This window comes from Aspergillus homomorphus (assembly GCF_003184865.1).
Source record: "Aspergillus homomorphus CBS 101889 unplaced genomic scaffold BO97scaffold_28, whole genome shotgun sequence".
NCBI lineage: Eukaryota > Fungi > Ascomycota > Eurotiomycetes > Eurotiales > Aspergillaceae > Aspergillus > Aspergillus homomorphus.
The window spans coordinates 233,900-261,756 of record NW_020291914.1 but is presented as its reverse complement, the minus strand read 5'-3'; the positions used below and the strand labels follow the sequence as shown (position 1 = coordinate 261,756).

The window sequence follows — 27,857 nt, the reverse complement described above, 5'->3', positions numbered from 1 at the left end:
TCTCGACCCTCAGCGTTTATTTATCTCGCAATTTCTTAATGAAGAGGCTTCTCCTGACTGCGTATATGTGTTGGTCCAAGCGCATTTATGCTTTTCGTTCAAAATCGAAGATCTTCCCTGGATTGAGCAACCAGTGGGGATCAAGTGATTGTTTGATAGAGCGCATGACATCTATCGTGTCCGGACCCAGCTCCTTCACCAAAGAACCCTTCTTGCCCAGACCAACACCATGCTCGCCCTATTCAAAAGTCAGCTACATGTCCTTCGGACAGGTACCAGGGGCATATATCGTACGGTGCATGAACCCTCCATCTCCAGAGCCCGATCTACCATGTCGTACACGACCTCCTCAACCCGCTCCAACTCCTTCGGGTCGCTGCGATCGTACATGATACTTGCGTGGAAGTTGCCATCCCCGATGTGGCCCAAAATGCTAGCAAACAGCCCAAGGTTGTCTAGTTCCTTTTTGGAGATCTCTGGTATACAAGTCAGAGAAACTCAAAGGTAGCTGTATGAGCCATCTTACCGATTATATCTGGCAGTCTCGAGATCGGCACCGAAACGTCTGTAGACCATACTTCTGATCCCTTCTCCCTCAGAGACAGCATACTCCATAGCGATTGCTTCCGCGCGGACCACAGGTCATGAGCCTCGCGCTCGTCCCGCGCGAATTCGAAGGAGTCGGCTTTGTTTCTCTTTGCTAGCTTACTGGTCAAATTGATGCTATCAGCAACACCTGCTTTGGTGCCCGAGAATTTGAAGAAGAGAGTGGGCGAGGTCTTCCATGTGCGCCCGGTCCCACCGGCGCGGTTGATGACATCCATCTGGACCTCATCCAGAATTTCCATGCACTGTACCTGGATGCCTTGTCGAATCAGCTGCATGGCAGTGGATGCAGCATCGCGCACTGTCGGGAAGGTCACAACGCCTACCCGCGTCTGCTCTGGAATGGGCGCTAATTTGAGCGTGGCCTCAGTCACAATACCGAGAGTGCCTTCAGAACCTACAAACATGCCAGTCAAGTTATAGCCTGCTGAAGTCTTGCGTGGACGACGGCGTGTCTTGATGATCCGACCGTCTGCTAGGACAACTGTAAGGTTTATGACCCAGTCCTTCATAGTTCCATACCTCATAGCATTTGTTCCGCTGCAGTTCGTACCAACCATACCGCCAATCATCGCAGATGGACCGGGATCTACAGGGAAGAAGAGACCACTGTCCTTGATATTTTCGTTCAGATCCATCCATTGGATGGACGGTTGGACCACAACATCCATGTCGGCTTCATGCAACTCGAGGATCCTGTTCATTGAAGCGAAGTCAATTGTCAAGCCTCCGTGAGGAGCAGAGAAGTTGGCCTCAAGACTTGACCCTCCAGAATATGGAACCATTGGCATCCGGTATTTATGGCATATTTTGGCGATCTTCGAGACATCCTCGGTGCTATTCGGGTATGCGATTGCGACAGGCAGACGGTCTGCATTGATGCTGGACCATTCCGAGAACCCGTGGACTTGAAGATCGCCTTCGTCGGTGCTGAGGGCGTCATCGCCGAGTGAGGCTCGCAATTCTGCGATGGCCTAGTTTTGCGCACTCGATCAGATGAGGAGTCCGACGTGCAGCGTACAATGTGAAAGGTCGTCAATTGGGTACTTACCTTTTCAAAGTCTTTGGCTGTTCCGTACTGCGGCTGATTTGATTTTCCTGATTCAGACTGATTCGTGGTGACAGCATATGCGTAGCCGGCCCCAGCGGCCAATGCGGAGAATAGAACAGTGCTGCTAAATGACCCAAAGCTTGAAGATTTGCCGCTTGAGGATCCTGTGTCACCAGAATTTGAAGCGCTCTCGACTTGGTCTTCCAATCTTGTGCTGTTCAACCGGACGGTTCTGTATTGTGAAAGAAGTAGTCGATGAGCAGAGCCGAAGCGGCAACGGGCCACGCCTATGCGGGGAGATGCGGGGAAAGCCCGAGGCAATTGAACGAGCACCCGCATTGTCTGGATTTGAGACTGACGGTAGACTGGGACGATATTCCAGTTGATAGACTGTCGATATGTATTCCAAGGATTCAGGCGCAGGAAGGAAGGTGGACTTTGTGAAGAAAACAGGTTTCCTTCGATGTGCCCTAGCTTCGTGCATCTGCGAGCAAGCCCGGTTAAACGCCATCGGAGCTAATAATGAGGATTCTCAATGATCGGAATTCGGCCGAGAGTAACACAAGTACCGAGATAAGGAGAACCGAGGGCAGATGACAAAGCGCGGAGTCGAGAAGTGAGATGTAGGTGTTATCATCACCCCGTTCTTTGACTGCAAAACCCCCACGCTTGTCCTAATCTCCTCAATGCTGTTGTTGGTATCGGAGATTCGGAGAAGTCGATAGACTTCGGCCAGAATTCCGACTGCTGTCCCCTGCCAAGGCGTGGTTCGGTCAAACACAAACATGATCAACACATGGAACCCTTGTCCAGAAGATCGAAAATGACAACATGCTAAGGCAATCTTTTACATCATGTTCGCCTTTCCCCCTCCCCCCTCTTTTTGAGAGCATCAAGGACGTGCTGTTTTAAGGTCTACTAAGAGATGGATGCGAAATGTATGTGGACTGCCAGGCGGAAACGGTCCGCCTTATCGTCGGGGCAACCGGCAACATCTCATCTTTTCTTCCCCACCACTTGACCACAATGGACGATAGTTAGCCGTGTTGCTGCACCAGGACAATAGGGTCGCAACTCGACTCTCGACGCGGAAGACACCGTTCAGGTGCCAGTCTTGTTAGCCATGACTGACCAAATCGATACTCAGCTTAAACGCGAAGTGGAGCGCCTTGTCACGGCCCCATATGCACCTTCGCTACAGGTAAACCCCTCCCGGCTCCACGTTGCTAGTCTATACCGATGCGGAGCAGACACTGATCTGTATTGAGTATCTAGGATCTCTATGGCTTGGTCCAGGATGCACCACCGGCATCCATCAGGTGTTGGGCGTTTTGCAAACCCTGTCAAATCGGGGCTTTAGTGGACATTCTTGTTGATGGTTTATCACGATCCCGCTTTGCTCTGCCGTTGCTGAGTGCCTTCGGTGAGTTTTTCCAATTGGGTAAATTCCAAGGATGATAGATCCTGATGACTTGCAGCGTCTGTGACCCCTGTTCGCGACACTCTGCTCCAGCGACACGCGCATCTTCTAGATCAGTTCCTTGAAAACTCTACCACGGAGGTTGGTGTCTCCAGCTTGAATTACCTCTTATTTGAACCTTCCGGCCATCTGCTATGCTCAAAGCCAAGCAGCATGTAGAAGTGTCAAAGGCTGATAGTTGCAGTATGATTCCATGTGCATTGCAATTCTCTCATCCCCACTGCCAGCGGATTTCCTTATTCCAGCGCGCTTGACGTCTTTCATCTCAACGGTGATCCACAAACTGTCAGAGAACCCGTGCTCAGAGACTATTCTGCCCTTGCACCGTATCTCAACCGGCCTACGAACTTCTCCGAGGATCCTACTTGAGATCCCTGAGGAGATCATGTCTAGGATCCAGGTGGAGCTCACGAAAACATTACGCAATCTGAGTGACCACATGGGCAATCTTCTTTGCCTCGCCACATTTGCCAACCTTGCATCACTGCAGGGAAGCTTATCAAAACAAGAGGCTCGGTCATATTCTCCGTTGTGGTTGCAAAGTGTCAATAATTTCTTTGGGCCCAAGCGCGGGCTGAAAACAATGGATCTTGTAGTGCTGCGAGTGATCCTTGCTTGCTCTGATTCATGCAGTGAATTGACGCCAGCTCAGGCTGCTGAAAGCATATGTCTAGCCATTGAGATTTGTGACAGGGTTGAGCCCGAGCAAAGAGAAGCATGGATTGCAGCAAACCCGTCCAAGATCGCCAAGTTGCGAGAGAAAGTCACAAGGAATGGCATTGATCGTGACGTGCAAAACCTGGTAGGTTGGCACTTCTTCAAAGGAAGACTTGAAAAAGTCTAACAGCCTTGACAGGGTGCTACATTCCTGGTTTCAATTCTTCCAACTGCAGCACTATCATCCGAAATACCCCAACTTGCTCTTGATTGGATTTTTTCCAAGACCAATTATTTTGTGTTGGATGTGCTTCCCGTACAATACATGCAACGAATAGCAGTTGCTAATGTCGTAAGTAAGTTATAGCTCCAGACAGAAGGCAAGCTAATACCACTTAGGCCTGTTCGAGGGAGTCCGCAGTACGGGGCATCCTTGACTATGCTCTTTCTACGCTGCAGCTTTCACATCCGACCGATCCGTCAAACTTGCAAAGCCTAGTGATAGCAAGGGCATTAGTCGCAGGGCTACAAGACACAGACACTGAACTATTCAGCACGTGCATCTCGGAAACGATTCTGCACCAATGTAGCAAACCGATGGCCCAACTTCTTGAAAACTATCCATACACTGCATCCTCGTCACAATGCCATGGCTCCAGCGTTTGCTACAATACACACTCGCAATCGCAGAACGAGCTAGTTTGTGAATTGTTTGCTTGTTATTTGTACGCATCGCTTTCCCATAAGTCGAATGCCAACGGGCCGAGTCCTGCCGCACTTGACGCTCTGAGGACATTCATCAAGAAGTCCAAGCAATTCGTGTGCACGAGCAGATGCTCTTTCTCAGAGACCAAGCGCACCGATTGCGCCAAAATAATTTCGCCAATCCGATCACACGAAGATCTGCCAAGTTCGAGGTCCGACTGGAGGGAGGCAATAGCAGAAACATTGATGCTGAATGCAAGAACAGCTCAAGACAACATGGTACGCAAAATCGAAGACATCTGCTATGATCTCGAACAGCGCTGTGGCAATGTTGAAGCCCCCCTAAGAGCAGCTGAAAAAGAGCGTAACGAATACTCTGCGGAAGTGGAAAGCCTGCGAGCACAGAATGATGAGCTACAATTGCAACTGCAAAAGTCCTCTAGCACTATCGAAGACCTACACCAGGAAATCTTTCGCCTGGAGCATCGGTCAGAGGCTGCCACCATACGTGCTGAAGAGCTGACAGCGAACTTGAACGCCTTGCAGAAGGAAATGGCGAATCATCGGCGCGAATCTCAAGAGACTGTCACATCCGAACGCGAACACGCCAGATCCAGGGAGTTGGACCTGGTGGCTTCTATCACCGAGAAAGATGATCAATTGGAAGCGTTGCAGGAAGAAGTCGCCGAGCAACGGAAAGCAAATGATGATCTGCAAAATATAATTGATGAGGTCTCCAAAGACAAAGCTACATGCTTGGAACATATTACTTCCTTGGAACAAGAAGTCACAAGGCTCGGAGAAAGCCTGCAGCATTGGCAGACGCTGGTGACTGAGAAAGAAGAGGAAGCCAAACGGATACTGCATGAGAAAGAGAATAATGATAAGGACGCGAAAATACAGCAAGAAAAGGTGAGCTTTGATTGTTCTAATGCTACCTTCAGCTCAATACTGACACCGCACAGCTACACGAACAAAGTGTCGAGTTCGATAAGCTAGAAGCGGCATTCCAGTTGGCGGCTGAAGACCACCGCAAAGAACGAGGCTCACTGGAAGAGCGAATTCGGAAGGCGAACATAGAGGTATGACGCTCTTCACAATGCAGGCACTGAACATTTTCTGACTCATCGAAGAACGATAAATGGAAAGAGAGATATTCTCGTATGTGTGTTGCTAAAGACAAAGCCGCCATAGTCGCTACTACGGAAGCCAAAGAGAAGAGCAAGCGCATTGAGTACTTGGAAACAAAGGTACGATACACGCTCAGTGACAAGCAATAACAATGGCCCTTCTGATTCGGTTCGGTCGGATTTTGGTGCTAACATTCGAATTTTAAACGATAGATGCGAAAGCTCAAAGATGAGCGAGCAGCAAAGGCTCGGGAGTTTTCCGAGGCTCAGCAACACATCGGTCGGCTCATGAATATCATGGGTTTCAAAGCTGAGCCGGAGATTTCGAAGACACCGAACAGACACCGCCGGGCTAGACCTAGAGGAGGATCTACTGAGCCCGTCGTAAGGCCGCAGCAAACACAGCACGACGAAAAAGAGGCGGCGGCAGCGGAGGAGGAGGACTTCCAAACTCAGCCTGAAAATCATTCAGGAGCAAGTTTCGAGAGCGACACGTTCTCCTCTGAGAAGCGTAGTCAGAAGAGAAGTCTGGACAGAGCATTTCCTGACGCTGACCTGTCATCACCTCGTACTGTAAATGGCGGTCAGCTGGCAGATGCGGGCGGCCGCCATCCCCCGTCGTCTCCCAGACAGAGCAACAGAACGCCTCTCGGTGATGCCAACCTCAACAGCCAGCCTTCCTCCCAGAAAAGCACTAAATCGCATCACAGTTCGAGAGAATCGGTCGAAAGGAGCCAATCTCGAGGAATGCTGAATGAGAATCACTTACAGCATATTGACCTGGACATGGATTTGGAGTTCTCCAAGGACTTTCTGTTTACGAGCACCTCTCTGTCCAACTCAAACGACCATGCGCCACCGTTTGAGACATAATGGCGCCGATCTCTCCTTGGGCATCAGTATTTCTGAATGAGGTTATTGATAGCGAGACTTGCCCTACCAGATTTTCCCCAATTCTTTTTGTATAGCAGATTGAACGGTTTCTATGCCTGATAACCAATGCCAGCTGTGACTTTCTACGCGAGGGGCTGCCTGGACCTTGTATCCTAACTCTTGACATCCTCCTAACCCAGATTCATGTCCCATACAAACGGAACGTCTCGGACGCCTGATCCTTGGCCTCAGGGATTGGGTAAACGCAGAATTCAGCCTGCAATGTACCGGCCTAGCCTTCAATGAGAATTCACAACTGATTTCTCAATATCTGGGTACCTGCATGACAGTTCGAAAGGAAGAGGTCATAAAGAGCTTCACCGGAAGAAAAGAATATAAGGTCTCAGACTCCTCCTTTCCCATCTTGCTATCTGAGACAGAGTAGAGTAAACTCCAGCTGTCAGGTGATTCCAAATCGGCCGACGACGACAGGATGGCAATTCCAACACCATCTTTGAGCCCAGTGGGCAAAAGTGCGCCTTGTCCTTCACCGTCGTGCGCATTGAATCATTCTCGTTTTACATCAGAAGGCTGCCGTGCCTTCCTTCACTGCGGAGGAACAGGAAGCGTGAGAAGGGAATCATCTCCCCCTCACTCAGCCTATTCCTCCGCCTCATCTTCCAATTCTCCCCTGCTTCACTGTCCCTCATCTTCCTCTGATTCCTCCCTCTCTTCCCCTCTCCATTCCCCTCATCCTTCTCTCTGTCATGCTCCATCAGGCCCACGTCGCTCTTTCCCCTCCAAGAACAAGATGAACAAACGAGGCAGGAGAGTTATTCAGGAGAACAAGAGAGGCGCGCTTCAAGCCCCAACTGGGCCCTCGCGGAGACCGCCGATAGATAATGTCCTGCCGCCATGGAAGTCATTTGATTCTCTAGCCATCAGCCTCTCCAATGTTCCAGATGGAGCCGATGCAGATTGTATCTGGAGATCCTTCATCAAAGAAGGACGGATCTTCTCGATCGATCTCTTCGAGAACTTCCAGGGAAAACGAAATTCGCGGGGAAAGATACGCTTCAGGTAATGCTTCATCGTTCACACTTCACAATGATTTGACTCTCATCCAGCGTGTACCAGGCCGCCTCCCAACAAGGACTTCTGGAACCAAAAAACCTACACCATTCAGCTACCAGATGGCCGATCGTCCACCATTAATGTCACGCCTGATCTCAACTCACCTAACGATCGTATTCCCAGCCCAGTTCGGCCGAGCGTGCATTTCTCGATAGAGTTGGTAAGCTGCCTCGATGATACGCTTCTTTCTCTCCAGATGACAGAATCTAACGACCTACCCCTGCGCGACAGAAAGTTCCGCTCGCTTCCCTGGACATCGGTGTTATGATCGATGAACACATCTTGTTGCCAATGCGTACAATCGAGGACCCGCCCGGTGGTGGCTTTTGCATAATCCTTGATATGAGACTTAGAGCTATGTTCGTTCAATTTCAGATCCAGATCTTCGACTCCACAAATAAAAGGCCCTCCGTGCGTGACACCTACAAGAGCTACCGGATCCGAATCCCGTTTGTCCAATTGAGCGGAATGTCGCAAATGCAAAATCCCGGCACACAGTCAATCTCGCTTTTGGCTGTTCTTGACTCCCCTCCGATTTATCAACGACGCATTGATGATATCAAATCGACCTTCCTGGAAGAAAATCACTGGAGAGATGCGGACACATGGTATAGGCAAACCCAGATCGTCCACGAGCCGCGAAGGCTGTCTGGTCTTCCGATCAGCTTAAAAAGACAGCATTCCGTCATCGACTTAGGTACGTGTTTTGAAAATTATTTCTCTTACTTGAGGTCTCCTTCCTATGTTCATACTAATCGGCCACCCGTCATTACCGCTGTGAAGGCCGTTGGACGGCTTTTAAGTTCAACTTCAAAGAACATGCCGAGAAACTGGGACAATTCAAGCTCTTTTGTGAGATACTTAGGGACTACAATGTCGAAGTCAAGGAGAGCAGTTATGAAACTCAGTGCGAGGATGGCAAGGAGCGGATTCCCCCCGTCTGGAAGTGGATCGACCTGACAGATGCCCAGGCGTCTTCGGAGAGCCAGGCTTCCAAGAGTTCATCCTCCTCATTGGAGATTCTGTCCGAATCTAATTATGTTCACCTTCCTTTCTCCGTCCGATACCAATTGGAGGTCTGCATTTCGAACGGATTTCTCTCGGAATTCAGTATGACCCGTGAATTTGCAACAAGGCTAGCTGAACTTGAGGAGTCCAGGGCCAAGAAGCTCTTGGAGCATGTGGCAACCCAAAAGAAGCGTTACTACAATCCTCTGAAGATTTTCGATCTTAAATTCATCAAGGGAGTAACGAACGCGAAGATACCATCCTACTGCTGTTATATGCGCTCGGCCAGGATTACTCCAACCACCATTTACTTCAATTCACCCACCGTGGACATCTCTAATAGAATCATTCGACGTTACATGGAGCACGCAGATCGATTCCTTCGTGTTAGGTTCACGGATGAGAAGTTTCTGGGCCGTATCAATTCGACCATGGATAATACAAGAAACGAGATCTTTACCCGCATCAAGCGAGCACTAGCAAATGGTATAGTCATTGGAGATAGGCGCTATGAGTTTCTTGCATTTGGGAACTCGCAGTTTCGTGAGCATGGCGCCTACTTCTTCGCACCGCTGCCGGGGCTCACAACTGCCAACATCCGCGCGTGGATGGGCCACTTTAGCCATATCCGCAATGTCGCCAAGCACGCAGCACGGCTAGGGCAATGCTTCTCGACCACCAGAGCCATAGCCGGTTGCCCAGTGCAGATACGAAAGATCGATGACGTGGAGCGTAATGGCTATGTCTTCTCTGATGGCGTCGGGAGGATATCACGGTTTCTCGCACAGATGGCGATGACGGAGTTGAAAATCAAGACACCGTCTGGTGACCCTCCTTCTGCATATCAATTTCGCCTCGGAGGATGCAAGGGCATGCTGGTTGTGTCCTCCGAGGCTCTACCCCAGGAAGTCCATATCAGAAAAAGCCAATACAAATTTTCGGCTATCCACAACAACTTGGAGATCATTCGTTGGTCCCAATTCAGTATTGCCACGCTCAACAGACAACTAATCATTGTCTTGTCTACCCTGGGTATATCCGATAGTGTCTTTCACGAAAAATTGCAAGACATGCTTCAGGATCTAGACCAAGCCATGGAAAGCGATTCCCGGGCGGTCTCAATACTCCGGAGATACGTCGATCCGAACCAGAAGACGCTCACAATTAGTGAAATGATTTCCGATGGGTTCATGAAGACTCGGGAACCATTCCTGACATCTGTGATGGCCTTATGGAGAGCTTGGCACCTAAAGTATCTCAAAGAGAAGGCAAAGATTTTCATTGACAGAGGCGCAAATCTTCTCGGGTGTATGGATGAGACTGGCATACTCAAAGGACACTTCTGCCAAAATATTCCTAAGGAAGATGCTCCACTCGAGGAACAGCTTGCAGCGCTACCAGAAATCTTCGTGCAAATTTCTCGCCCGGAGGCCGAAGGCGCCGAGGATGGAAAGAAATACACCATTGTCGAGGGCGTATGCATTTTGGCTCGGAATCCGTCTCTTCACCCGGGCGACATCCGTGTGGTGAGAGCTGTTAACGTTCCGCAGTTGCACAGTCTTCATGATGTGGTTGTCTTGCCCCAGACTGGTGACCAAGATATCGCCAGTATGTGCTCCGGTGGCGATCTCGATGGAGATGACTATCTCGTCATCTGGGATCAGGATCTACTGCCTCAAGATTGGTTTCGACAGCCTATGAAGTATACAAGCAAAAAGGCTCCAGACTTGGATCACGATGTAACCGTTGATGAGATCACATCTTTCTTTGTGACTTACATGAAATACGATTGTCTTCCAATGATCGCACATGCACATCTTGCATGGGCTGATCGCCTGGAAAATGGGGTCAATGAAGACAAATGTATGCGGCTGGCGCAGCTTCATTCAGACGCAGTTGACTACAATAAGACCGGAATTCCCGCAAACATGACCCGAAATCTCCAGCCTCATTTGTGGCCGCATTTTATGGAGAAGAAGGGCAAGACGGCTGACAAGATCTATTCCTCTCGGAAAATCTTGGGTCAGCTGTATGACGCCGTGGAGCGTGTCGACTTCATACCCAGTCTTGGGATGCCATTCGACAAGCGAATCCTTGACTGTAAATTGCAGGTGAGTAAGGAGCTGTATCAATTTGCCGAAGACCTCAAGGTCGAATACGATGCGGCGACCCGTCGCATCATGGCCCAGCATGAGATCAAGACAGAATTCGAAGTCTGGTCTACATTTGTTCTCAACCATGCGAACATGAGCAAGGACTACAAGTTCCATGAGGAGATCGGGTCGATAACCATGGCGCATCTAGAAAGCTTCAAGAAAAGGTGCTATATCGAAGTTGGTGGCCGCAACTTCGAGCAGCTAGCACCGTTGGCACTCGCAATGTATCGCGTCACACATCAAGAAATGACCGCTGCGTTAGAGGCGCACCGTGAAGACCATCCTTCGAACGGCGAGGCACCCTCGAAAAAGAAGCAGCCCGACATGAGCCAATGGCCGCTGGTCAGCTTCCCATGGATATTGCCTCACATTCTCGGCAAAATTGCCAGGGGTATGTACGAGGAACCTGAAGACATCGACGCTGAAAAGGAAGAACCAGCTACCTCTGCCTCTGTCAATGTTTCCCAGGCAAAAGAAAGCGCCCCAGAGGTGCTTGAAGACCCCTTCGGCCTGTTCGAAGGCGAGACAATTGTCAGTGCTTCCTGTCCTATTCAGACCACCAATGTCGTTCAACACCATCAAGAAAGGATCCAGTCACTGGAAGAACTCCTCGATTTCGGCCTCTCGAACACTCCTAAACACCATGCCCCCCCTCCAACACAAGCTTCGGGCTTGTCGGCCAGTCTCCTCGACGTCGATGCAAACGAAGTGCATCCGGGTAACGAGAACAGCAAGCCAATTGAAGAAGCGAAGGCTATTCCCACCGCTGAACCCGAATGTCTTAACCTAGTTGACGAAGATGAATTAGAGCCCACCGCATTCGACCGACTGACCGAACTGCTCGGGCTATAGAGGCGCATTGCCGGCCGGGTCTTTTCCTGATAATTAGTGTCGCGCATGAGTTGATTTTGCCCACTTAGTGCCCCCCTGCTCCGGATGTCAGTTTCTAGGAATTGTCCTCTTCGTATGTTTCCATACCAAATTGAGAGCGTCTCCTTTATTGCTTCCTTGTCTTCCTTGTCTTTACTAATTCTTTTGCACAAAGCTTTCAGAGGGCGGGGTTGAAGTATGGGGTCTTCACGTGTTTTTCATCTCTCTGTCTCTTTCGCATTATCTTTTCAAGGATCTAATGAGTCCCAGGTAGGTGACAATTAATCGAAATACAGAAAGCTTAAACATCGATCTTACCGGGAGTCTACACTCTTTTCACAATAGATGATTAAGTGGTCTATGATACAGTAGCTACCCCAAGCCCAGTGAACCGAAGCTCCTATGACAACATCCAAATGAAACTGAACTCCCATCCATAGGTCCAGTAACCAAGCCCCGATCAACCAATTCCAGGACCCCTACCCAAGTAGCAAAACCCCCAAGACCCCCACCCCCTCACCCAAGAAAAAGAAAAAGAGAGAAAAAGAAAAAGGTAACTACCAATCCAACGCGCTCTCCCCGGAGATAGTAGTATCCTGAAGCAAGCGAATAACAGGATCCAATGCCGCCTTCGTATGCCGCCAACTGGCGACGGCCCTGGTCCGCGAGTAGAACACAGGACAATCCTTGCTGTCGCAGCGCACCTCCTCGCCGAACGCGACGCCCATGCAAGACCGGCAGATGCGCTCCAGCTCAGCCACCTTCTTCTCGGCCTGGCGCTGGCGCGAGACCAGGTCGAATAGGGGCAGGTGCGGGTGGCGTAGACACTCAGCGCAGAGCGGGGCGGAGGAAGCGCCGCTCGCTGCCGCCTCAGGGTGGTCGTCGAGCCGGGATTTACAGACCATGCAGACGGAGGACTTGAGGTAGGATTCCAGGGTTTTGCGCAGGCCGGTTCGGTTGGTGATGGTGGTAGTGTTGGTGGTATTGCCTGGCTTGTGGTGGTGCCCCTCGACGAGACGGCGCATGCGCTGGACCTTGGGCATCTCGTCGTACCATTGGCGGACGTTGGCGCCGACAAGGTTGAAGATGCGCTCAAGTGGCGGGATGAGGTTCTTGGTGATGTAGTAGTCGGCGTCGAGGTCGAGGGTGGCGTCGTGGAGGAGGGTGTCTGGGGCGACGCAGCGGTCGATCAGGCGGCTGCCGGGGGCACCGGCGACGACGACGTAGGGGACGCGCTCGCCGTACTGCGGCTCGGCGCGCGGGTCGGCGGCCATGCGGCGGGCGCTGAGCAGGGCGCCGGGCGGCGGGAGCCCGCGGTCGCTGTAGGTGCCGAGCTTGACCTCGCGCGCGAAGCAGAAGTCCTGCACCGACACGCGGCCCTGCATGATCTTGGTGCACTGCGCCTGGAAGTAGGCCTTCACCTGGCTGAGGTCCGCCGTGCGGAAGAGCAGCTTCAGCGCCTTCTCCTCGATCTTCTGCTCCGCCGGTGTGCCGTCGCGCCGCACCGTCTCGATGCCCTTGGCGTCGAAGTCGGGCTCCGTCTGCTCGCGGTGCTCGTACTTAAACCCCACGTATCGCTTCTTCGCTAGCAGCACGCACGGGTGATAGACTTTCTCGAACTTGAGCTTCACGGGATGCGGGTTGATCTTCGTCACTGCCTGCGCGATCTCCTCGCCGATCGTGAACGCTTGGTCCCGCGTGCGGCCCTTAAGGTACACGAAAAGACTGTCCGTGTCGCCGTAGACGACCTCCGCGCCCCAGCGTTCGATCGAGTGGATGAAGGCGATGGCCTTCTCGAGCGTCTCGCGGCCGGATTGGACGATGCTGTCCGCGATCTCGGAGCACGGCATGCGGCCCGAGAACGAGGCCGAGGTGTAGCCGTACGTGACGTTTGCGATGAGTTTGAGAGCCAGTTGCCGGTTGTTGAGCAGTCGCTGCAGCGGTTTGTCGTCCTTGTCGGCTTTCATCCCCGTCTTGACCATGACACGCGTCTCTAAAATCTCGGCGAGCATGCGCGCCAGAAGGGACTTGCGCACTTCGGGCTTGGCGTAGATCATGCCGTTGGGCGCGATGTTGATCTTGTCCTTGAGGAGTTCGAGAAGCTGGGGCTGGCGTTCGTAGTCCATGAATCCCATTTTGTTGCGGCCTCGCCACTGCCGTGCCCGCCCCAGGAACGTGGAGTAGCAGTAATTGTATGCGATCATGATGCTGGGATACAATGACTGGAAATCCAGCACGATGAGAGGGCTTGTGTAGAAATCACTCTGTGGCTCCATGACTAGTGGCAAGCATTCAAGAGCATTCTGCTGACCGACTTGCTTTCTGCTGGGGGACACGAGCATGAAGTTCTCGGCCTTTGCGATGCGGAACATCAGAGACTCGACTTTGAACTGCGAGCCTCGAGAGAAGACAGAGTAGAAATCAATGCCTAGCAATCGCGCTTGCTCGCTAGTCCTAGCGATTAGTTCATTGGAGTCGAGTATTTCCAGGTCCATCTGAACGCGTGAGAGGAAGTAGTCGATCACTTTCATCAAATCGCGCGGCTTGCCGCTCTGATACCATGCTGTCAGATCACTGAACGAATAGTGTGGAATGCGGCGATGCAGCAAGTGGAACGCAACATTTTCCATGGTGTATTGTAGGAGATTCAACTCGCTCCTCATGGCTCGCCATATATTAATCATGTGTCGCCCAGTGACCCGAATCGAAGACGTGTGGTTGAACCCCCACTTATCAGCATCTTTGCCAAATCTTCCATGAGCTTGTGAGATTACGCGGGACAATTCATCGCAAATCTCAAACTCGTACTTCTTTCTGGCTCGCTCAATAATGTAGCCCCACGAGCTGTTGTGAACCTCGTAGCCAGTGATTATGTCTGGATCATGGTACCGGACAATGTCCACGACCCGATTGATCAAGTCGAGTTCGGAGATTTCATGATCCCACTCAACTCGTAGTGCCTTGGAAAGCTTCGTATCCGGCCTGTCTTCTTCGCCCTGAGAGATCATACCAACATGAACACCTGGTAAGGTACCGTTCGCGTCAACATCTTCATCAACCGAGTTCAAACACCAAAAAACGCAACTGATCTCATCTTCCTCGGGATTTGGCGCCAGCGCCCCGCGAGTGTTCACATGCACCTCAAGACTCATCATACTCATATACTGCGTCTGATGCTCCACGCTGGTGGATTTGCTTTTTTGCGAGTATTTGAACCCGTAAACGTTCTTCTGCGTGGGCCCTTCGATTTGAGACATAACATTCGGTTGAACTGGTAGAGCCTGCGGTTTCCCCGAGTCTTTCTTGGCCTCTGCCTGGGTTTGCTCAAACCACTCTATAACCTCCGAGCGACTGGGCGGCATAGGGGCGAATTCCCATTCTCTCAACGTGCACGTTTCGCGCAGCAGTCGGTCGCTTTTCTCCTGAGCGCGCTTGTCCTTCGGCACGGCTTGATCCTCGCCTAGCATTGCCGTAGAGCGCCCTAGAGGATCAAAATCAGGTAGATGATGTATACCAGTTCCTCCCAAGCGGAATTCTCTGCCTGCGTAGTCCCTTGGTCGGTCGGGGACATCGCTCTCATTGCTGTAATGAGCTTTTTGATAGATGACAGGTGGATATCCAAAATGAGTAAGGGCCGAGGAGACTTCGCTAGAGCTAGGACAGGCTCGCCGCCACAAGCCAATACGAGAATTCCTTGATATATTGAAGTTGTCGTAGATACTCTCCGCCATCCCCGAGTCCAGGGTATTTGCGTAATCGGACCTAGTCTCAGTAGCTGGTGACTGAATTTGCGATGACTGCAATTGTGATGAAAATCCGTTGAAGCTCGTCTCCGTGGAAGCTTTGGCATTGAGCTCGATGGCATTGACCTCGTCAGATGCCCTTGGCTCTTTGGACGAAAGGCTGCCATCTTGACTAAATCGTAGTACCGTCATAGGGTCGTTGGGGTCTTTGACGACAGGGAAGCTTATCCTCCTGTTCTGCGTTTTAGCGGGACGGACAGTGGACTGTGATGATGCCTCCTGTGAAGGCAGATGGTCCACGAATTCGTATAGCTCATCCAACATGTCTTCAACATCAGAACTGTCAGTCTTAGGCTGAGCTGCTTGCCGCCTTAGGGCCTGCTTTGTCGGACTTTCCAACTGTTGCGACAGAGCATCTTCGAAGAATCGTTGACGCTTGTACGAGCGTTCATGGTTGGGCGTCTGATCTAATGAGCGCTTTATGCTTCGGGCGCCGCTATGTGAGGGTCCTTCGGCAGGCTCCATAGCATGAACGTGCTCTAATTCGGTATGTTCATACAAGTCAATTGATCCTGCATCAAGAAAGTCTTCTTGAGCATCCCCATCTTCATACGGATCAAATACCCTAGATTCAGGTTCAGTATCAAAGAGGCTTCGAGAAGTGACATCAAAGAAGCCATCGTCCCAAAGCTCTTCAGCTGTATTATCTCCTTCTTCTTCGTCGTGTGCGTCGCCAAGAAACACGCTGGAACTATTATCATCTTCCGAGATGTACGGCTGCTCATTTAGATCGGCAGGAGGAGCTACCTCCTCATCGATACTGGCACCCGCCTCTTCTGGCGGCTGTAAATCGTTGTCATTACGAAAGTCGAGTCTGGTGAGCTCTTCTTTGCCAGGATAGAAGTCCTCGACGCTCTGAAGCGCTGTCTTTACATTCTTTGCGAGGGGGTTCTCTGTTAGAAAATTATCGAGACTAACATCACCGCCATCGTAGTGGCTCTTTTCCTCGTTGATCGTGTGCATTGCCATCTCCCGGTACTCGTCCTCATGAATCCAGCCCGCTTGTGAGGTATTCCTGGGATCGACCGATAAGGAAACTAGCTCCTCGGCAACAAAGGGGCTACTGCCTGGCTGGAGCCCGAGACGTTTCTTCCGTCTGCGCTCTTCATCCTGCCAAAGGCCCGCCATACTCGGTACGAGTCGCTGATCCGAAGCCATCGGCTTCAAATATTCGGTGAAGTCGTGATGGATGGACCTTTCACTGATGTCAGAGCGGTTCATGATGTCCTGGACGCAGATGTCGGCTTCCAAGGGGCAGTGGCTCTGCTTAGGTAGCTCCGACGGGTCTGACAAATCTTCAGGGCGGATGGAACGATCATGCCAGCGGTGAGACAGGTTAGTGAGCTCGAGGTAGTCCGGCACTGGCATGCGAAACTTGACGTTACGACATATCAAATATGCGCATCCGTACAAACTGTAATCGCACATCCACTGAGGAATGTATTGCAAGTGACTCTCGTACGGCTGGACGGACCGTTTCAATACCAGACCCTGGAGCAGCAAGTCTGCCAGTCTAGTCATGTAGATTGGGTTTGTCAAGTAAATCTTGAAGTAGAACTTGTAGCCCACGTGGTAGCCGTAGAAAGGCACTCCTTTGACCAAGGTGATATGTGCGACGAAGGCGAGTTTATTGTCGTTAGCGTTGCGGTTATAACTCACTGCTAGAGCGCGGTCGATGGCGAGTTGAAGATGCCTGGTGGCGGCACTCACTATCAAACACTTAGCCGCGAGCGTATGTCTGGGGCCGGTCTCTATGGAACGAACCTTTCTCTTCTTCTAGGTCGCCTTCATACTCCACATAGAGATAAGGGTATGCGCCATGTACATGAACGCATACTTTCTGGCCAGTCTCCGTTGCACCAAATACCCTTATAATAGGGACTTTCGACTTATCATATTTGCCCGAAGCCGGATCCCTGTAAGGCAGCGGAGGGTCGAAGTCCGACGGGACCGCTTGATAGTGATCCACGCAGTTGAGGCGCACTTGGAATGGCTCCATTGCTTGGATTCGAGACGGACAGAGCCGTCACCAACATTGTTATCAAGCGACGACGAAGATCATCGTAGTTTGAGATCTTTGCGCCAATCGCACTGCTAATGCGCGTTTTGTAAGCGTTCTGTGTCTGCTGCGAGCAGGACGTGTTGAGAATTACCATGGAAGTGACGCGCCCAGTGGCGCGGAACTACATCAGCTCACGTGATGATAGCCCGGCCATTGCCAAGGATTCCGCGGCATCGAGACTCGACAGAAGATCGACCCCGACCAACTCGCCTCTCTGTCGCAACCAACCATTCCCACTTCCCCCCCTGGCTCACTTCCTCCGTCACTTGTTCAGTAGCGGACCGGAAGTTTGTATTCCCTTCATTTGGTGGTCAGCCTCACTAAGAACCGTCATCATGTCCCGAAAACCAGCCGATGTGGCGTCGAAGGAGCGCAACGAGTACATCCCTTCTTTCATCTCGAAGAAACCATTCTACATTGACGATGACGATACCGCCAACGACTACCTCGAGCATCAACGTCTGCAGAAGACAACGACAGACCAGTCGAAATGGTACGATCGCGGAAAACGCGCGGGACCCGCCGCCACCAAGTACCGCAAAGGCGCCTGTGAGAACTGCGGCGCCATGACCCACAAAACAAAAGAGTGTTTAAGTCGACCCCGGAAGCACGGCGCTAGGTGGACTGGTAAAGATATTCAGGCCGACGAAGTTGTACAGGATGTGAACTTGGGTTGGGACGCCAAGAGAGATCGGTGGAATGGTTATGATGCCAGCGAATACCGCCAGGTGGTCCAGGAATATGAGGAACTGGAGAAGCTGAAGAAGCTTACCAAGGAAGGAGAAAAGGGGCAGAAGCAGATCACGGACGGTGAGCTCGATGATGAGGACGCGCCGGAGGAGGAAGCCCGCTATGCGGAGGAGTCCGATATGGGCCGACAACAGAGCACCTCGACCCGCAACTTACGTATCCGTGAAGACACCGCCAAGTATCTGCTGAACCTTGATCTGGACTCCGCGAAATATGATCCCAAGACGCGACGTATGGTGGACATGGGTGCTCAAGATGATCAGGCCGCTGCGCTGGTTGCGGAGGAGAACTTCGTGCGGGCCTCCGGCGACGCTGCCGAATTCGAGAAGGCACAGCGGTATGCTTGGGAGTCTCAGGAGAAGGGGACACAGAAGATTCATTTGCAGGCGAATCCGACAGCCGGAGAGGTCATGCGCAAGAAGGAGGAGGCTGAGGTGGTGGCTAAGCGTGAGGCTCAGCGCAAGGCTTTGTTGGAGAAGTATGGTGGTCAAGAGCACTTGAACCCAACGCCGCTACGAGAGACAATGGTGGTTGAAAACGAAAGATTCATCGAATACGACGAGACTGGCGCTATCAAGGGCGCACCTAAGAAGGCAGCCAAGTCCAAGTACGCTGAAGATATCTTGAACAACAACCATACTTCCGTCTGGGGAAGTTGGTGGCACAACTTCGAATGGGGATACGCCTGTTGTTTCTCCACTGTGAAGAACAGTTACTGCACTGGCGAAGACGGCAAACGCGCTTTCCGGGAAGCCGATCAGATCTTGATGTTACCGGAAGCTGAGGGTGAAAACGACATCGAGCGGTCTGATGATGCGAAGGACAGCCACGTCTCGCAAGAACCCTCAGGCTCAGAGCAGCCAAAGGAGTCGGCCAGCACAAATACGAAGAAGAGAACCCTGATAGAGGTGCAGTCAGGAATTACGGAGGAGGAGCTCGACTCGTACAAACGAAGCCGGCTTGCTGCGGAGGACCCTATGGCTGCATTTATGGGGAAAGATGATCTGGTTTAGTAGCTTTTTGGCAACATGCGCATCAATTTTGCCACATGACTCGCGCAATGCTTATAGATACCCGCCTTCCGAATTGTGCATATAGTCATATATCCATTGTACTTAAATTGAATTTGCGTCAACCGGCATCAGGAGAGTTGGTAAGGGTAGAGTATCAAAACCACCCCATCTAAATGTTAAACCGACCCATCGAAGAAAGAGAACTAGGTTGTATGGCGCTAGTCCAATCAGAGCTTAGCTACCCGAGGCTAAAGTGGATCCGAGACAAGATCGAGAGCCCTTCACGTGACAAGGGCGCCGTTCAGACGGCGGAACATCACGGGACCAGGGCACAAGCCCTGGAGACCACAACTCGCTAAGCGACACCACCCCAGATCCCAGCGCAGACTTTCGATACGCCCAGTGACGACGACAACGACAACCAGCCCTTCAACGGAATCGCCAGGTACGTGATTTTCGCCGGATGCATGTGTTTTTGATATCTGCTGGTCGGACCTTTTTTTTCGCTGACATTTTTTTCTTGCTTCACCTCTAGTTCCCCTAATTCAAGATGAGTACGTGCCAACATGATATACTACCGCTCCGACCGGTCCTACGGCGACAAGCTTTTGCAGCCAACTGACACCGAATACAGCGAAGGGTACCTCCAGCTTTGGCAAGCGCCACAACAAGACTCACACCCTCTGCAGGCGTTGTGGTCAGTATTTCACCCTCCGAATACCTTGATTTTGATACGGCGGAATATTTTTGCGGATCGGATGATCAACACAAGAGATGGGAACATGTGCCGGGCAATATTGGGAAGAGCCGCTATGAACGACACGGACAGTTTGGGCTAACGGATTGCGCACCATTGGGATATATACAGGCAAACGCTCCTTCCACATCCAGAAGTCGACTTGTGCCAACTGCGGTTACCCCTCCGCTAAGACTCGCAAGTGTACGAATTCTCCCCCGATGATTATATTCCCAACCTTCCATACAACTTGATGCCTCGTGATTGTGTGCTTGCTTCGACATGGGAAAACACAAGCTGCCCCGCGGCTCCCTTGAGCACCGAAAGTTACATCCGAGATGAGTTGTATTGAGATGAGACCGTTGGCTTACGCATTTTGGTTATATAGTCAACTGGAGCGAGAAGGCCAAGCGCAGAAAGACCACCGGTTCCGGCAGAATGCGCCACCTCAAGGAGGTCCACCGCCGCTTCCACAACGGCTTCCAGACCGGTGTCCCCAAGGGTGCCCGCGGCGCTCAGAGCAGCAACTAAGTTTAATCGTTCCGACGTCGCGATTTCGTTTCTCGGAAGCTGGAGAGGGCTGGTATGACAAGGCCGAGCATATGAATTGAAACCGGTTTCAGTGCAAGGCGAAAAAAAAGGACGCTTTCCCTGTGGGAGTTGGTGTTGGGACGGTCTTTTTCATTTTTTTGCCGTCATAGCATTTCTATTCTAGAGAAAGAGAGAAAAATGGCACATATTGACGACAAATGAAAAGACGGAACCCTTCTTGTCCGTGGGGTTTTGGTGTTGTTCACGATGCAAAGAAAAAAAGGGAAAGCAATGCATGAATCTCCTTGACTTGTTTATGGCTGGCGGATATCCCTTGTCGAGACAGACGCAGGGTTTGAGATATTCATTCAATGTGATCTGTCTACTTGAATTCAAAAGCCAATCTCCGGAACCGTATTGAACCCTGGGCTCCCAAGCACGCGACAAGGCAGTTATCGAAGACCCTGATTGCGACCCAGATCTATATGCTCCAACTATTCTATATGGATGCGCCCCAAAACGCCCGCAATCAATACTTTGCTTTGCACTGATGCCTTACTATAGTCCCAGGGGCACCGATCTACTCTCCCCGTCCAAAGACGCTGACCCCACCATCCCGCTGGATAAAGTACAAGACTTCTCTCTCTTCCCACACGCCGTCTTCATCGGCGTTATCCCTCTGCCCCCACGCGCCTCCCTTACTCACCCTCAGCACCCCACTCACATCCCGCGCAGCACCCGTCTCCAGATTCCGCAACTGCATCACCATGTGCGCCCGGTGGGCCGAACCGATCGCAAACGCGGCATGTTCAGTCTCGAGCGGAGTGGCCATCTGATGCCCGAACGCCGAAGTGTTGTGTATCAGCGGCGAGTCCGCTGCGAGTGTCATGACGGTGGCATGGACGTACTGCGTAGCATTATTAGCGTATGTGTAACATCATTGGGAGATGTGCGGTGAATCGTACCTGCTGTAAGCCCATCACCCAGTCGCTCATCTCGGTAGCTCCCACACCCTTGTTGGGACCCGTCGCAGCCAGGAGCAGGTCCGGTGCGTCGAGGATCAACAACACCTCCGACTCTTCCCCTCCCTCCGTCGTGGCAGCCGTCGCCCACAGTTGCTCCACCACGTCCGCGATATCCTTCTCGAGCTTCTCAAGGGCTGTCGCTCCATTGCCGGACCAGTGCAGGCGCTTGACTGGACCGATCTCTCGCGGGGCCGATGGAACTGACGGCGCTGGGGCCGTGGCCGCAGGTCGTGGTGCGAGTTGCGGTCCTCGTGCCGGAATTGGACCTGGTGCAGATCGGGCAGGGAGGACTGTCCGCTGGGGGATAGGGCCACCGCGGAGTGAGGGTTGGGAGGGAGGAGGGGTCTGCGTGATGGTGGTGGTGGTGGTTGTTGGCGTCGTCGGGGCGGAGAAGAGTTCGGACAAGCCGTCGACGAAGGCGAATTGGCGTTTATCGGTGAGACGGGCAAGATCCAAGCCCTGATTTTCAATGAATTGGTTAGATACGTTCCAATGCATCATAATTGATGTTCCAGTTAAATTTCTTGCGGTGGTTGTCGGAGAAGTTTCGCTCAAGTACATACCAATCTTTTTGCTTCCGAGCGCCAGAATTCCCAACCCCGCAGGAAACTCACGAGCACCACTTTTTGCTTCTTTCCATTTTTGCCTTCGCCGAAGCTGAATGCGGAGTCGGGGGTGGATGGTGCACTCAGCGCCGCATGTAGGAATCGTAGAACAAGCCAGTTCCCTGTTGCGCCGAGGACGGAGGAGAGGAGGGTGAGAGAGGAGGGGGGTAGGGACGAGACGTAGGGTGTGAGGAGCGGAGGGAGGGGCGGTTGGCTGGGCATTGCTGTGTCGCTGGTCGGAGGTCGCGCGATGACTATATAGCTCAGTATGGGAAGCGCGCTTGTAGGCAGTCCTTGCTCCGCGTGTCCTGAGGCCTCCTTTGGCTTTGCGAGTGAAGCTTTGGCTGGTGAAAGCTGCAGATGACGTTGTATAAAATTGAATTTCCTGTGGAGTCGGCGATTGGTGGAAGCGCCGCGCCAAGACTGATTGATAGGAGTGGGATTGTCTCTGGCTGAGCATGACTGCGCTGTCTTCAATCCAATCTTCGTGGGGGTAACAACATGATTTCCATATAACCCATACGGCGGATCTTCTTTAGGTTTTCTAAGATGTTTCCATCGACTTTGCGTTTCATTGTACGGTCTTCTTAGTCGGAGACAACACTGCGCATGTCTGCAGTATATATTTGCAGCAGGTAGCGTCATTTACTTACCCCCAAATGCATCGCTTAGGAATCCCTGCATGTGCTTCCCACCAACGAAAGCCTGTGCTTCTTGCACACGGCGCTCTAATCCACGCTGCTCAATTTGTCGTCATCCAAACTAGTACAATACGAATGGACAAAGTGCAGATAACCATCTGGTCCGCATCGGGTAACGGAACTCGCATACTGCACCCCAAATCCACTATATTGACTTCACCTCGTGCATGTCGATCCGTGAAGTATGCTAAGAAGAGGAAATGACATACTGACTGTACTACTATTACCTCCAGTGTCATTTGCCAGATAACACGACATATCAGCTGGAAAGACGAGGGAGAGGGAGTAACGATTTCCTGCCTGAGGATCTCCGGCTTAGCCTGGATTGATTCCTGAAAAATGAGGGCGATAAATCTCTTCGCGGCGCGCGTCACCTGACTGCCTCCCCCACACGAGCCTCTCAATGAAGCCGCTTTGCCATCAACAATCAATCAGCTTCCCTCGTCGCGCTCGCAGCTCAAACTCCTCTCTACTCTTCCTCCCCAGACTCTCGCCCTCATTCTGACCTGAACGCGGGCTTGGACGGTCGGCCTTGTCCCCGACCAAAAGGGCTGGACCGTTAAATGCTGCCGTGCCGATCGTGAGTCTTGGTCCCTGTTATGTTCTTCCGACACCTCATTTTGTTCCTGATACCCCACCAGTCCGTCTTCGGCTTGCGCGCATCCTGTATATTGAACATTCATGTTTTTGTCCCTATCCATGGCCCTGTAAGATCGGGATTTGTACTCCTTCTGACAATACAATCATTCACTTCATCTTGTATCCTTGTCACTTTCGCTGCCGATTGCGCTCAGGCACCCGACGTCCCTCAGCTGGGACCATGTAGGGGACTCGCTAACATACTCGGTCTAGATGATATCAGTTTGGTATACTTACCAGCGAGCACGAGATTTGGGGATCCAAAAGATTGAATGATCCTCTTCTCTAAATATGGCTAGCACTCGTGATTCTCACTCTTACGCTGTGAGTCGCAAACTCCCGAGTTGTCCGATCTAGCTGGCTGATTCCTCATCTTGCAGTGCGATGAATGCCGATTACGGAAGTCCAGGGTGAGATGTCACTCTAGTCAAGCCCAAAGGAGCCTGTTCTAACCTCACCTGTAGTGCTCCAAAGAGAAACCTACATGTGCACAATGCAGGCAACTGCACAAGGAATGCAACTACAGTCCTAAAATCACCAGAAGTCCCCTGACAAGACAGTGAGAATCTCCACCTCTACACCTCGCTTGCTGCAGAAACCCTCTAATGACATTAATAGACATTTGACATATGTAGAAGATCGCTTGCACGCGTTTGAGACGGCCCTGGGGAGGCTTTTCCCTGGGGGCGATCTGGATGCGACGGTTCGCTCTCTTCTTCATGACCAGGACGGGCCACCAAAACCGGGTTCCTCATCCAAGTCATCATCCAGACACTCCACTCCAGCCAAGGTCGAGGCCGATCGAGCCGAAGCCGCCCCGGAGGCACTGCCGCAACAGGCAGATGGATTTGACTGGGCCGAAAACAAGATCACCGTAGGTGATCTGACGGACGGCATGGCGGCCTTGTCCATCAAGCCAGAAGGAACGGGCTACTTTGGTGTGTATCCAGTACAGAGCTCAGGCGTGCTTGATCATTCTGACCATCAGCAGGTGCTTCTTCGAGTGTCGTTCCGCTCCGAACCTTGCTCAAACATGGCTTTGATTTGAATTTCCCAGCTGGGACGTCAAAGTCGAATTACGCGGTTCCTTTGAAGTCCCAGCTGCTCAATACTGCCCCGTCCGGTCTGGTCGAGCAAGCGTTCATGGACGCATTCTTCCTCAATTATCATGCAAGCTACCCTTTCATCCACGAGGGTACATTTAGAGCTCAGTTTTACGAACAAGTACCCCGGCCACATGGACAAGCATGGCAGATCCTGCTGAATACTATTCTGGCGCTGGGTGCCTGGTGCATTGGTGACGATAACTCCGACCTGGACATCACCTTCTACCAGGAAGCACGAGGCCACTTGCAGCAAGTCTCCGTGTTCGAAACTGGAAATCTCACTCTGGTGCAGGCGTTACTGCTCCTGAGCAATTACGCACAAAAACGAAACAAGCCCAATACCGGCTGGAACTTCTTGGGTCTAGCCGTGAGGATGGCTATGAGTCTGGGTCTTCATAAGGAGTTTCCTGGGTGGAAAATCAGCCTCCTCCAACGTGAGATCAGGAGACGGTTGTGGTGGGGAGTATACATCTTTGATAGCGGTGCGGCGAAGACATTCGGCCGGCCCATCCTATTGCCTGAAGATAGCGTTATGGACGCAAAGCATGTCCTGAACATTCATGATGAGGTAGGAAGGAAGACCATTATCCTGGATCTTGGTTGGTCGTTAATCATCCCTAGGCTCTCACACCTGCCACCACTACGCTGCCCCTCGAAGTCACCGAGCCAACTCTTTATACGGGGTTGATTGCCCAAACCCGTTTCCATTTACTCACCAACAGCGTCTATCAACGTCTCATCTCCGGCCCCAGTCTCACGGCGGAAGAAACGTTGGGCCTACAGAAGCCCATGGAGGAGTGGTACAACGGACTCCCCGACTACTTCAAACAGCCGCCCCTACCGGTATCGGACACTTTTGCTCTCGTCCGCAACCGCATGATGTGGCGGGACTGGAACTTGAGAATCCTTCTATATCGCCCCGTTCTCCTCCGTTGGGCATCACGAAGATGGACGCAGAACTCTGCCTCGGAGCCCGAAGATCCTTTCGAGGTGGACTGCAGAAAGCTTTGCCTGAGAAATGCAAGACTGTCCATCTCATCCATCACCGACTTTGTCAACAACCACATTTGCACCAGACTGGGGGCTTGGTACATGCTGTATGTTCACGGCCTATGTTTATGTATACATGGTTGACTAACCCGCTCGACAGATACTTCCTTTTCCAGGCGGGCTTGATCCCGGTCATAATGCTCATGACCGATCCCACCAGTGCAGACGCCCCTGCATGGCTTCAGGATATTGAAGCCACCAAAAAGCTACTCATTCACCCTTCCCTTAGCAACAACCGCCTCGCCACCCGCTGTCTGGAAGTCGTCAACCGACTTTGTTCGCCTGCATATACAGGTGCCGCCACCGGCCGAACGGCGGGACAGCCGGCCCCGATCATGATGCCGTTCTCCGATCAATTGTTCACAGATCCGACATTTGGCAGCATGTTTCCTGATGTCGACCAGGAGCTGAATTTGAGTAGCATGGACTTTACCGAATGGGTGAACTTCACGCCACGACACGACTTTGTTTGACGGGGTCATGTTTGAGCTTTGAACGGCAGAAGTGGATCCCTGGATCTTGTCATTGCAATGAAATCTGTAATCGCAAGTTGATTACGTGTGATCGTAATGCACTATATGCCGATGAACAATGAAGCTTCAACCGACTCCTTCACTCGATAGTACCGGGGCAGCAAGAAGCAGAATCGGATAAACGGCACCGCAAGGCGGATTTACCCACGTTGATCTTTCTACCGATTGATAATCTGTCACGTCGAACACTATCAAGAAATGAGCGCCGGATTTTTCAAGCGAAGAGTCGGGTCCGTGCCCGAGACACCAGAGTGGAGACATGGGCAAGAGAATGTTTTCTCCTCACCAGCAAATGGCCGAGTGGTGTAGTGGTAACCTTGCAGGGCCTGAGTGCTCAATTAGTGCAGAGAGTGTGCAGATTCCAGCCCTGGCGGTCTTTATCCTGCTGCTGCGCTTGGCAGGCTTCATGACCACGAAGCCCTCAGAGGACACAGATGAACGCGCGGGTGATGGCATGGAGGACTCCAGCCACACTGCGATATACGGGGCAAATCGTTCTCTATTCGTTACGAATGTGTCAATACCAACAAACATGCTTGTAGTGAAATACTATACAATGTCTGTTAGTGCAACGGACAAAATGCATAGCCACATGAGCCTCAACTGTCTCTTTCCAGTACCGCACCGCATCACGCACCGCATCACAATATAACCCCGTGCCCAAAGACCCTGGTTAGTAGTCCGCTCTTCCAGGTCCCAGTCTCCGTTCACAGCACCTACCCTTAAACTCAGGAAAGAACCTAACCCTCAAGACCTAAATGAATACCCCAGACCGAGAACAAGAAATCCCCCACCCCCGGTTCCTCACTCCCTACCTGTAGTACCACCAGAAATCCCCATCCACCAATATAGCTACAGAAACCAACCAGTATCAAGATATACACCCTTCCGTCCGTCCGTCTGTCTGTCTGTCTGTCCGTCCGTCCGTCAGACCTAACACCCACCCCGCCGTTATCATCCTAGATCAGATCTGCGCTGCGTACTTGAAAATACCCGTGTTAATTTCGAATCAAGTCTCTCTCCACGGGGAATCTAATTATTATGGAACGGCAGCCTGGATGGAAGTCTGGAGCCCTGTGAGGAACAATACCGAGCTGACCATTCCAGTTGTGCCCTTACTACCGAACTAAGACTGGTCGGCGAACAGCCACACCTATCTGCAAGGGACTGGACCACGGGCAGGGCTGGCCCCGGGCCTGCAAAGACCAGGATGGATCCTTGGACTACCTACCTACCTACCGTCATCCTGCCTGGCGGCGGATCCGATCATTGGTCGTACTGGAATTCATTTCCATGATGGCTGGCTAGCCTTGAGAACCACCAATAGGCTTCGTCCGGGTCACTCCGTGGAGTGAGGTATGTAAGCTACCTAGTACCTACCACCAGCCTTACGTGAAGTAGAGACGCCAAGGTATCAACTACGCTACGGGGCTACTGGCTACAGAACATACATCCTCGACAATCGATCCAATCCTTTTTGATGATTCCTCGAAACTGTCACCCCCGCTCGCCTCGATGCATCGCAGATCACAGACGCTAAATCACATCTTGCCAATTAAGAAACCCACTAGTGCACCACCAACGGAATCCCCAACTTCACCAATACTGGAATCCACCAGAAGAAGTTCTGCAA

General features: G+C 51.8%; 8 protein-coding genes across 8 annotated transcripts; 5 read left to right on the top strand and 3 right to left on the bottom strand.

The window, feature by feature from the left end:
• Positions 1-43: 43 nt before the first annotated feature.
• Positions 44-1,996, bottom strand: BO97DRAFT_394005 (FAD-binding oxidoreductase; the record flags this gene model as incomplete). The annotated part of the gene is made up of 4 exons (XM_025693958.1): positions 44-238; positions 295-497; positions 527-1,580; positions 1,658-1,996. 4 exons carry the CDS (start codon positions 1,994-1,996, stop codon positions 86-88), a joined length of 1,749 nt encoding a protein of 582 aa, XP_025549767.1. The 3' UTR covers positions 44-85.
• Positions 1,997-2,780: 784 nt separating this feature from the next.
• Positions 2,781-6,502, top strand: BO97DRAFT_349107 (uncharacterized protein; the record flags this gene model as incomplete). Its single annotated transcript, XM_025691911.1, has 10 exons — positions 2,781-2,858; positions 2,933-3,080; positions 3,136-3,224; positions 3,316-3,741; positions 3,790-3,939; positions 3,994-4,146; positions 4,194-5,411; positions 5,465-5,581; positions 5,633-5,749; positions 5,843-6,502. The coding sequence occupies 10 exons, from the start codon at positions 2,781-2,783 to the stop codon at positions 6,500-6,502; spliced, it is 3,156 nt and encodes a 1,051-aa protein (XP_025549766.1).
• Positions 6,503-7,313: 811 nt separating this feature from the next.
• Positions 7,314-11,652, top strand: BO97DRAFT_394000 (RNA dependent RNA polymerase; the record flags this gene model as incomplete). Its single annotated transcript, XM_025693957.1, has 4 exons — positions 7,314-7,582; positions 7,640-7,796; positions 7,868-8,333; positions 8,420-11,652. 4 exons carry the CDS (start codon positions 7,314-7,316, stop codon positions 11,650-11,652), a joined length of 4,125 nt encoding a protein of 1,374 aa, XP_025549765.1.
• Positions 11,653-12,209: 557 nt separating this feature from the next.
• BO97DRAFT_393997 (DNA-directed DNA polymerase zeta catalytic subunit REV3) lies at positions 12,210-17,600 on the bottom strand. The gene is made up of 3 exons (XM_025693956.1): positions 17,238-17,600; positions 16,156-17,182; positions 12,210-16,065 (listed from the first exon to the last, which is right to left on the bottom strand). The coding sequence occupies exons 1-3, from the start codon at positions 17,470-17,472 to the stop codon at positions 12,228-12,230; spliced, it is 5,100 nt and encodes a 1,699-aa protein (XP_025549764.1). The 5' UTR covers positions 17,473-17,600; the 3' UTR covers positions 12,210-12,227.
• Positions 17,601-17,738: 138 nt separating this feature from the next.
• Positions 17,739-19,377, top strand: slu7 (mRNA splicing protein SLU7). The gene has a single exon (XM_025695514.1). The coding sequence runs from the start codon at positions 17,871-17,873 to the stop codon at positions 19,296-19,298; it is 1,428 nt and encodes a 475-aa protein (XP_025549763.1). The 5' UTR covers positions 17,739-17,870; the 3' UTR covers positions 19,299-19,377.
• A 308-nt stretch (positions 19,378-19,685) lies between these two features.
• Positions 19,686-20,976, top strand: BO97DRAFT_406856 (60S ribosomal protein eL37). Its single transcript, XM_025695513.1, has 5 exons — positions 19,686-19,743; positions 19,834-19,852; positions 19,933-19,995; positions 20,167-20,238; positions 20,423-20,976. The coding sequence occupies exons 2-5, from the start codon at positions 19,849-19,851 to the stop codon at positions 20,563-20,565; spliced, it is 282 nt and encodes a 93-aa protein (XP_025549762.1). The 5' UTR covers positions 19,686-19,743; positions 19,834-19,848; the 3' UTR covers positions 20,566-20,976.
• A 108-nt stretch (positions 20,977-21,084) lies between these two features.
• On the bottom strand, positions 21,085-22,519 carry BO97DRAFT_372395 (uncharacterized protein). The gene is made up of 3 exons (XM_025692863.1): positions 22,154-22,519; positions 21,531-22,049; positions 21,085-21,472 (listed from the first exon to the last, which is right to left on the bottom strand). Exons 1-3 carry the CDS (start codon positions 22,415-22,417, stop codon positions 21,146-21,148), a joined length of 1,110 nt encoding a protein of 369 aa, XP_025549761.1. The 5' UTR covers positions 22,418-22,519; the 3' UTR covers positions 21,085-21,145.
• An 808-nt stretch (positions 22,520-23,327) lies between these two features.
• BO97DRAFT_123445 (putative C6 transcription factor (Gal4)) lies at positions 23,328-26,324 on the top strand. Its single transcript, XM_025689986.1, has 8 exons — positions 23,328-23,476; positions 23,749-23,859; positions 23,916-23,945; positions 24,000-24,094; positions 24,154-24,473; positions 24,527-25,209; positions 25,263-25,738; positions 25,792-26,324. The coding sequence occupies exons 2-8, from the start codon at positions 23,827-23,829 to the stop codon at positions 26,162-26,164; spliced, it is 2,010 nt and encodes a 669-aa protein (XP_025549760.1). The 5' UTR covers positions 23,328-23,476; positions 23,749-23,826; the 3' UTR covers positions 26,165-26,324.
• Positions 26,325-27,857: the final 1,533 nt, after the last annotated feature.

What these genes read in the sequence shown, in the direction of transcription:
- BO97DRAFT_393997 (XM_025693956.1), bottom strand. Translation starts at nt 17,472, where the DNA reads ATGGAGCCATTCCAAGTGCGCCTCAACTGCGTGGATCACTATCAAGCG. An exon ending in CGACCTAGAAGAAGAGAAAG is followed by an intron (nt 17,183 to 17,237) that starts GTTCGTTCCATA and finishes AGTGTTTGATAG; the next exon opens with TGAGTGCCGCCACCAGGCAT. An exon ending in GATGATAATAGTTCCAGCGT is followed by an intron (nt 16,066 to 16,155) that starts GTTTCTTGGCGA and finishes CACTTCTCGAAG; the next exon opens with CCTCTTTGATACTGAACCTG.
- slu7 (XM_025695514.1), top strand. Translation starts at nt 17,871, where the DNA reads ATGTCCCGAAAACCAGCCGATGTGGCGTCGAAGGAGCGCAACGAGTAC.
- BO97DRAFT_406856 (XM_025695513.1), top strand. An exon ending in CACCCTCTGCAGGCGTTGTG is followed by an intron (nt 19,996 to 20,166) that starts GTCAGTATTTCA and finishes GGATATATACAG; the next exon opens with GCAAACGCTCCTTCCACATC. An exon ending in CTCCGCTAAGACTCGCAAGT is followed by an intron (nt 20,239 to 20,422) that starts GTACGAATTCTC and finishes TTGGTTATATAG; the next exon opens with TCAACTGGAGCGAGAAGGCC.
- BO97DRAFT_372395 (XM_025692863.1), bottom strand. Translation starts at nt 22,417, where the DNA reads ATGCCCAGCCAACCGCCCCTCCCTCCGCTCCTCACACCCTACGTCTCG. An exon ending in GCTCGGAAGCAAAAAGATTG is followed by an intron (nt 22,050 to 22,153) that starts GTATGTACTTGA and finishes ATTGAAAATCAG; the next exon opens with GGCTTGGATCTTGCCCGTCT. An exon ending in GGGTGATGGGCTTACAGCAG is followed by an intron (nt 21,473 to 21,530) that starts GTACGATTCACC and finishes AATGCTACGCAG; the next exon opens with TACGTCCATGCCACCGTCAT.
- BO97DRAFT_123445 (XM_025689986.1), top strand. Translation starts at nt 23,827, where the DNA reads ATGGCTAGCACTCGTGATTCTCACTCTTACGCT. An exon ending in AGAAGGAACGGGCTACTTTG is followed by an intron (nt 24,474 to 24,526) that starts GTGTGTATCCAG and finishes GACCATCAGCAG; the next exon opens with GTGCTTCTTCGAGTGTCGTT. An exon ending in TCCTGAACATTCATGATGAG is followed by an intron (nt 25,210 to 25,262) that starts GTAGGAAGGAAG and finishes AATCATCCCTAG; the next exon opens with GCTCTCACACCTGCCACCAC.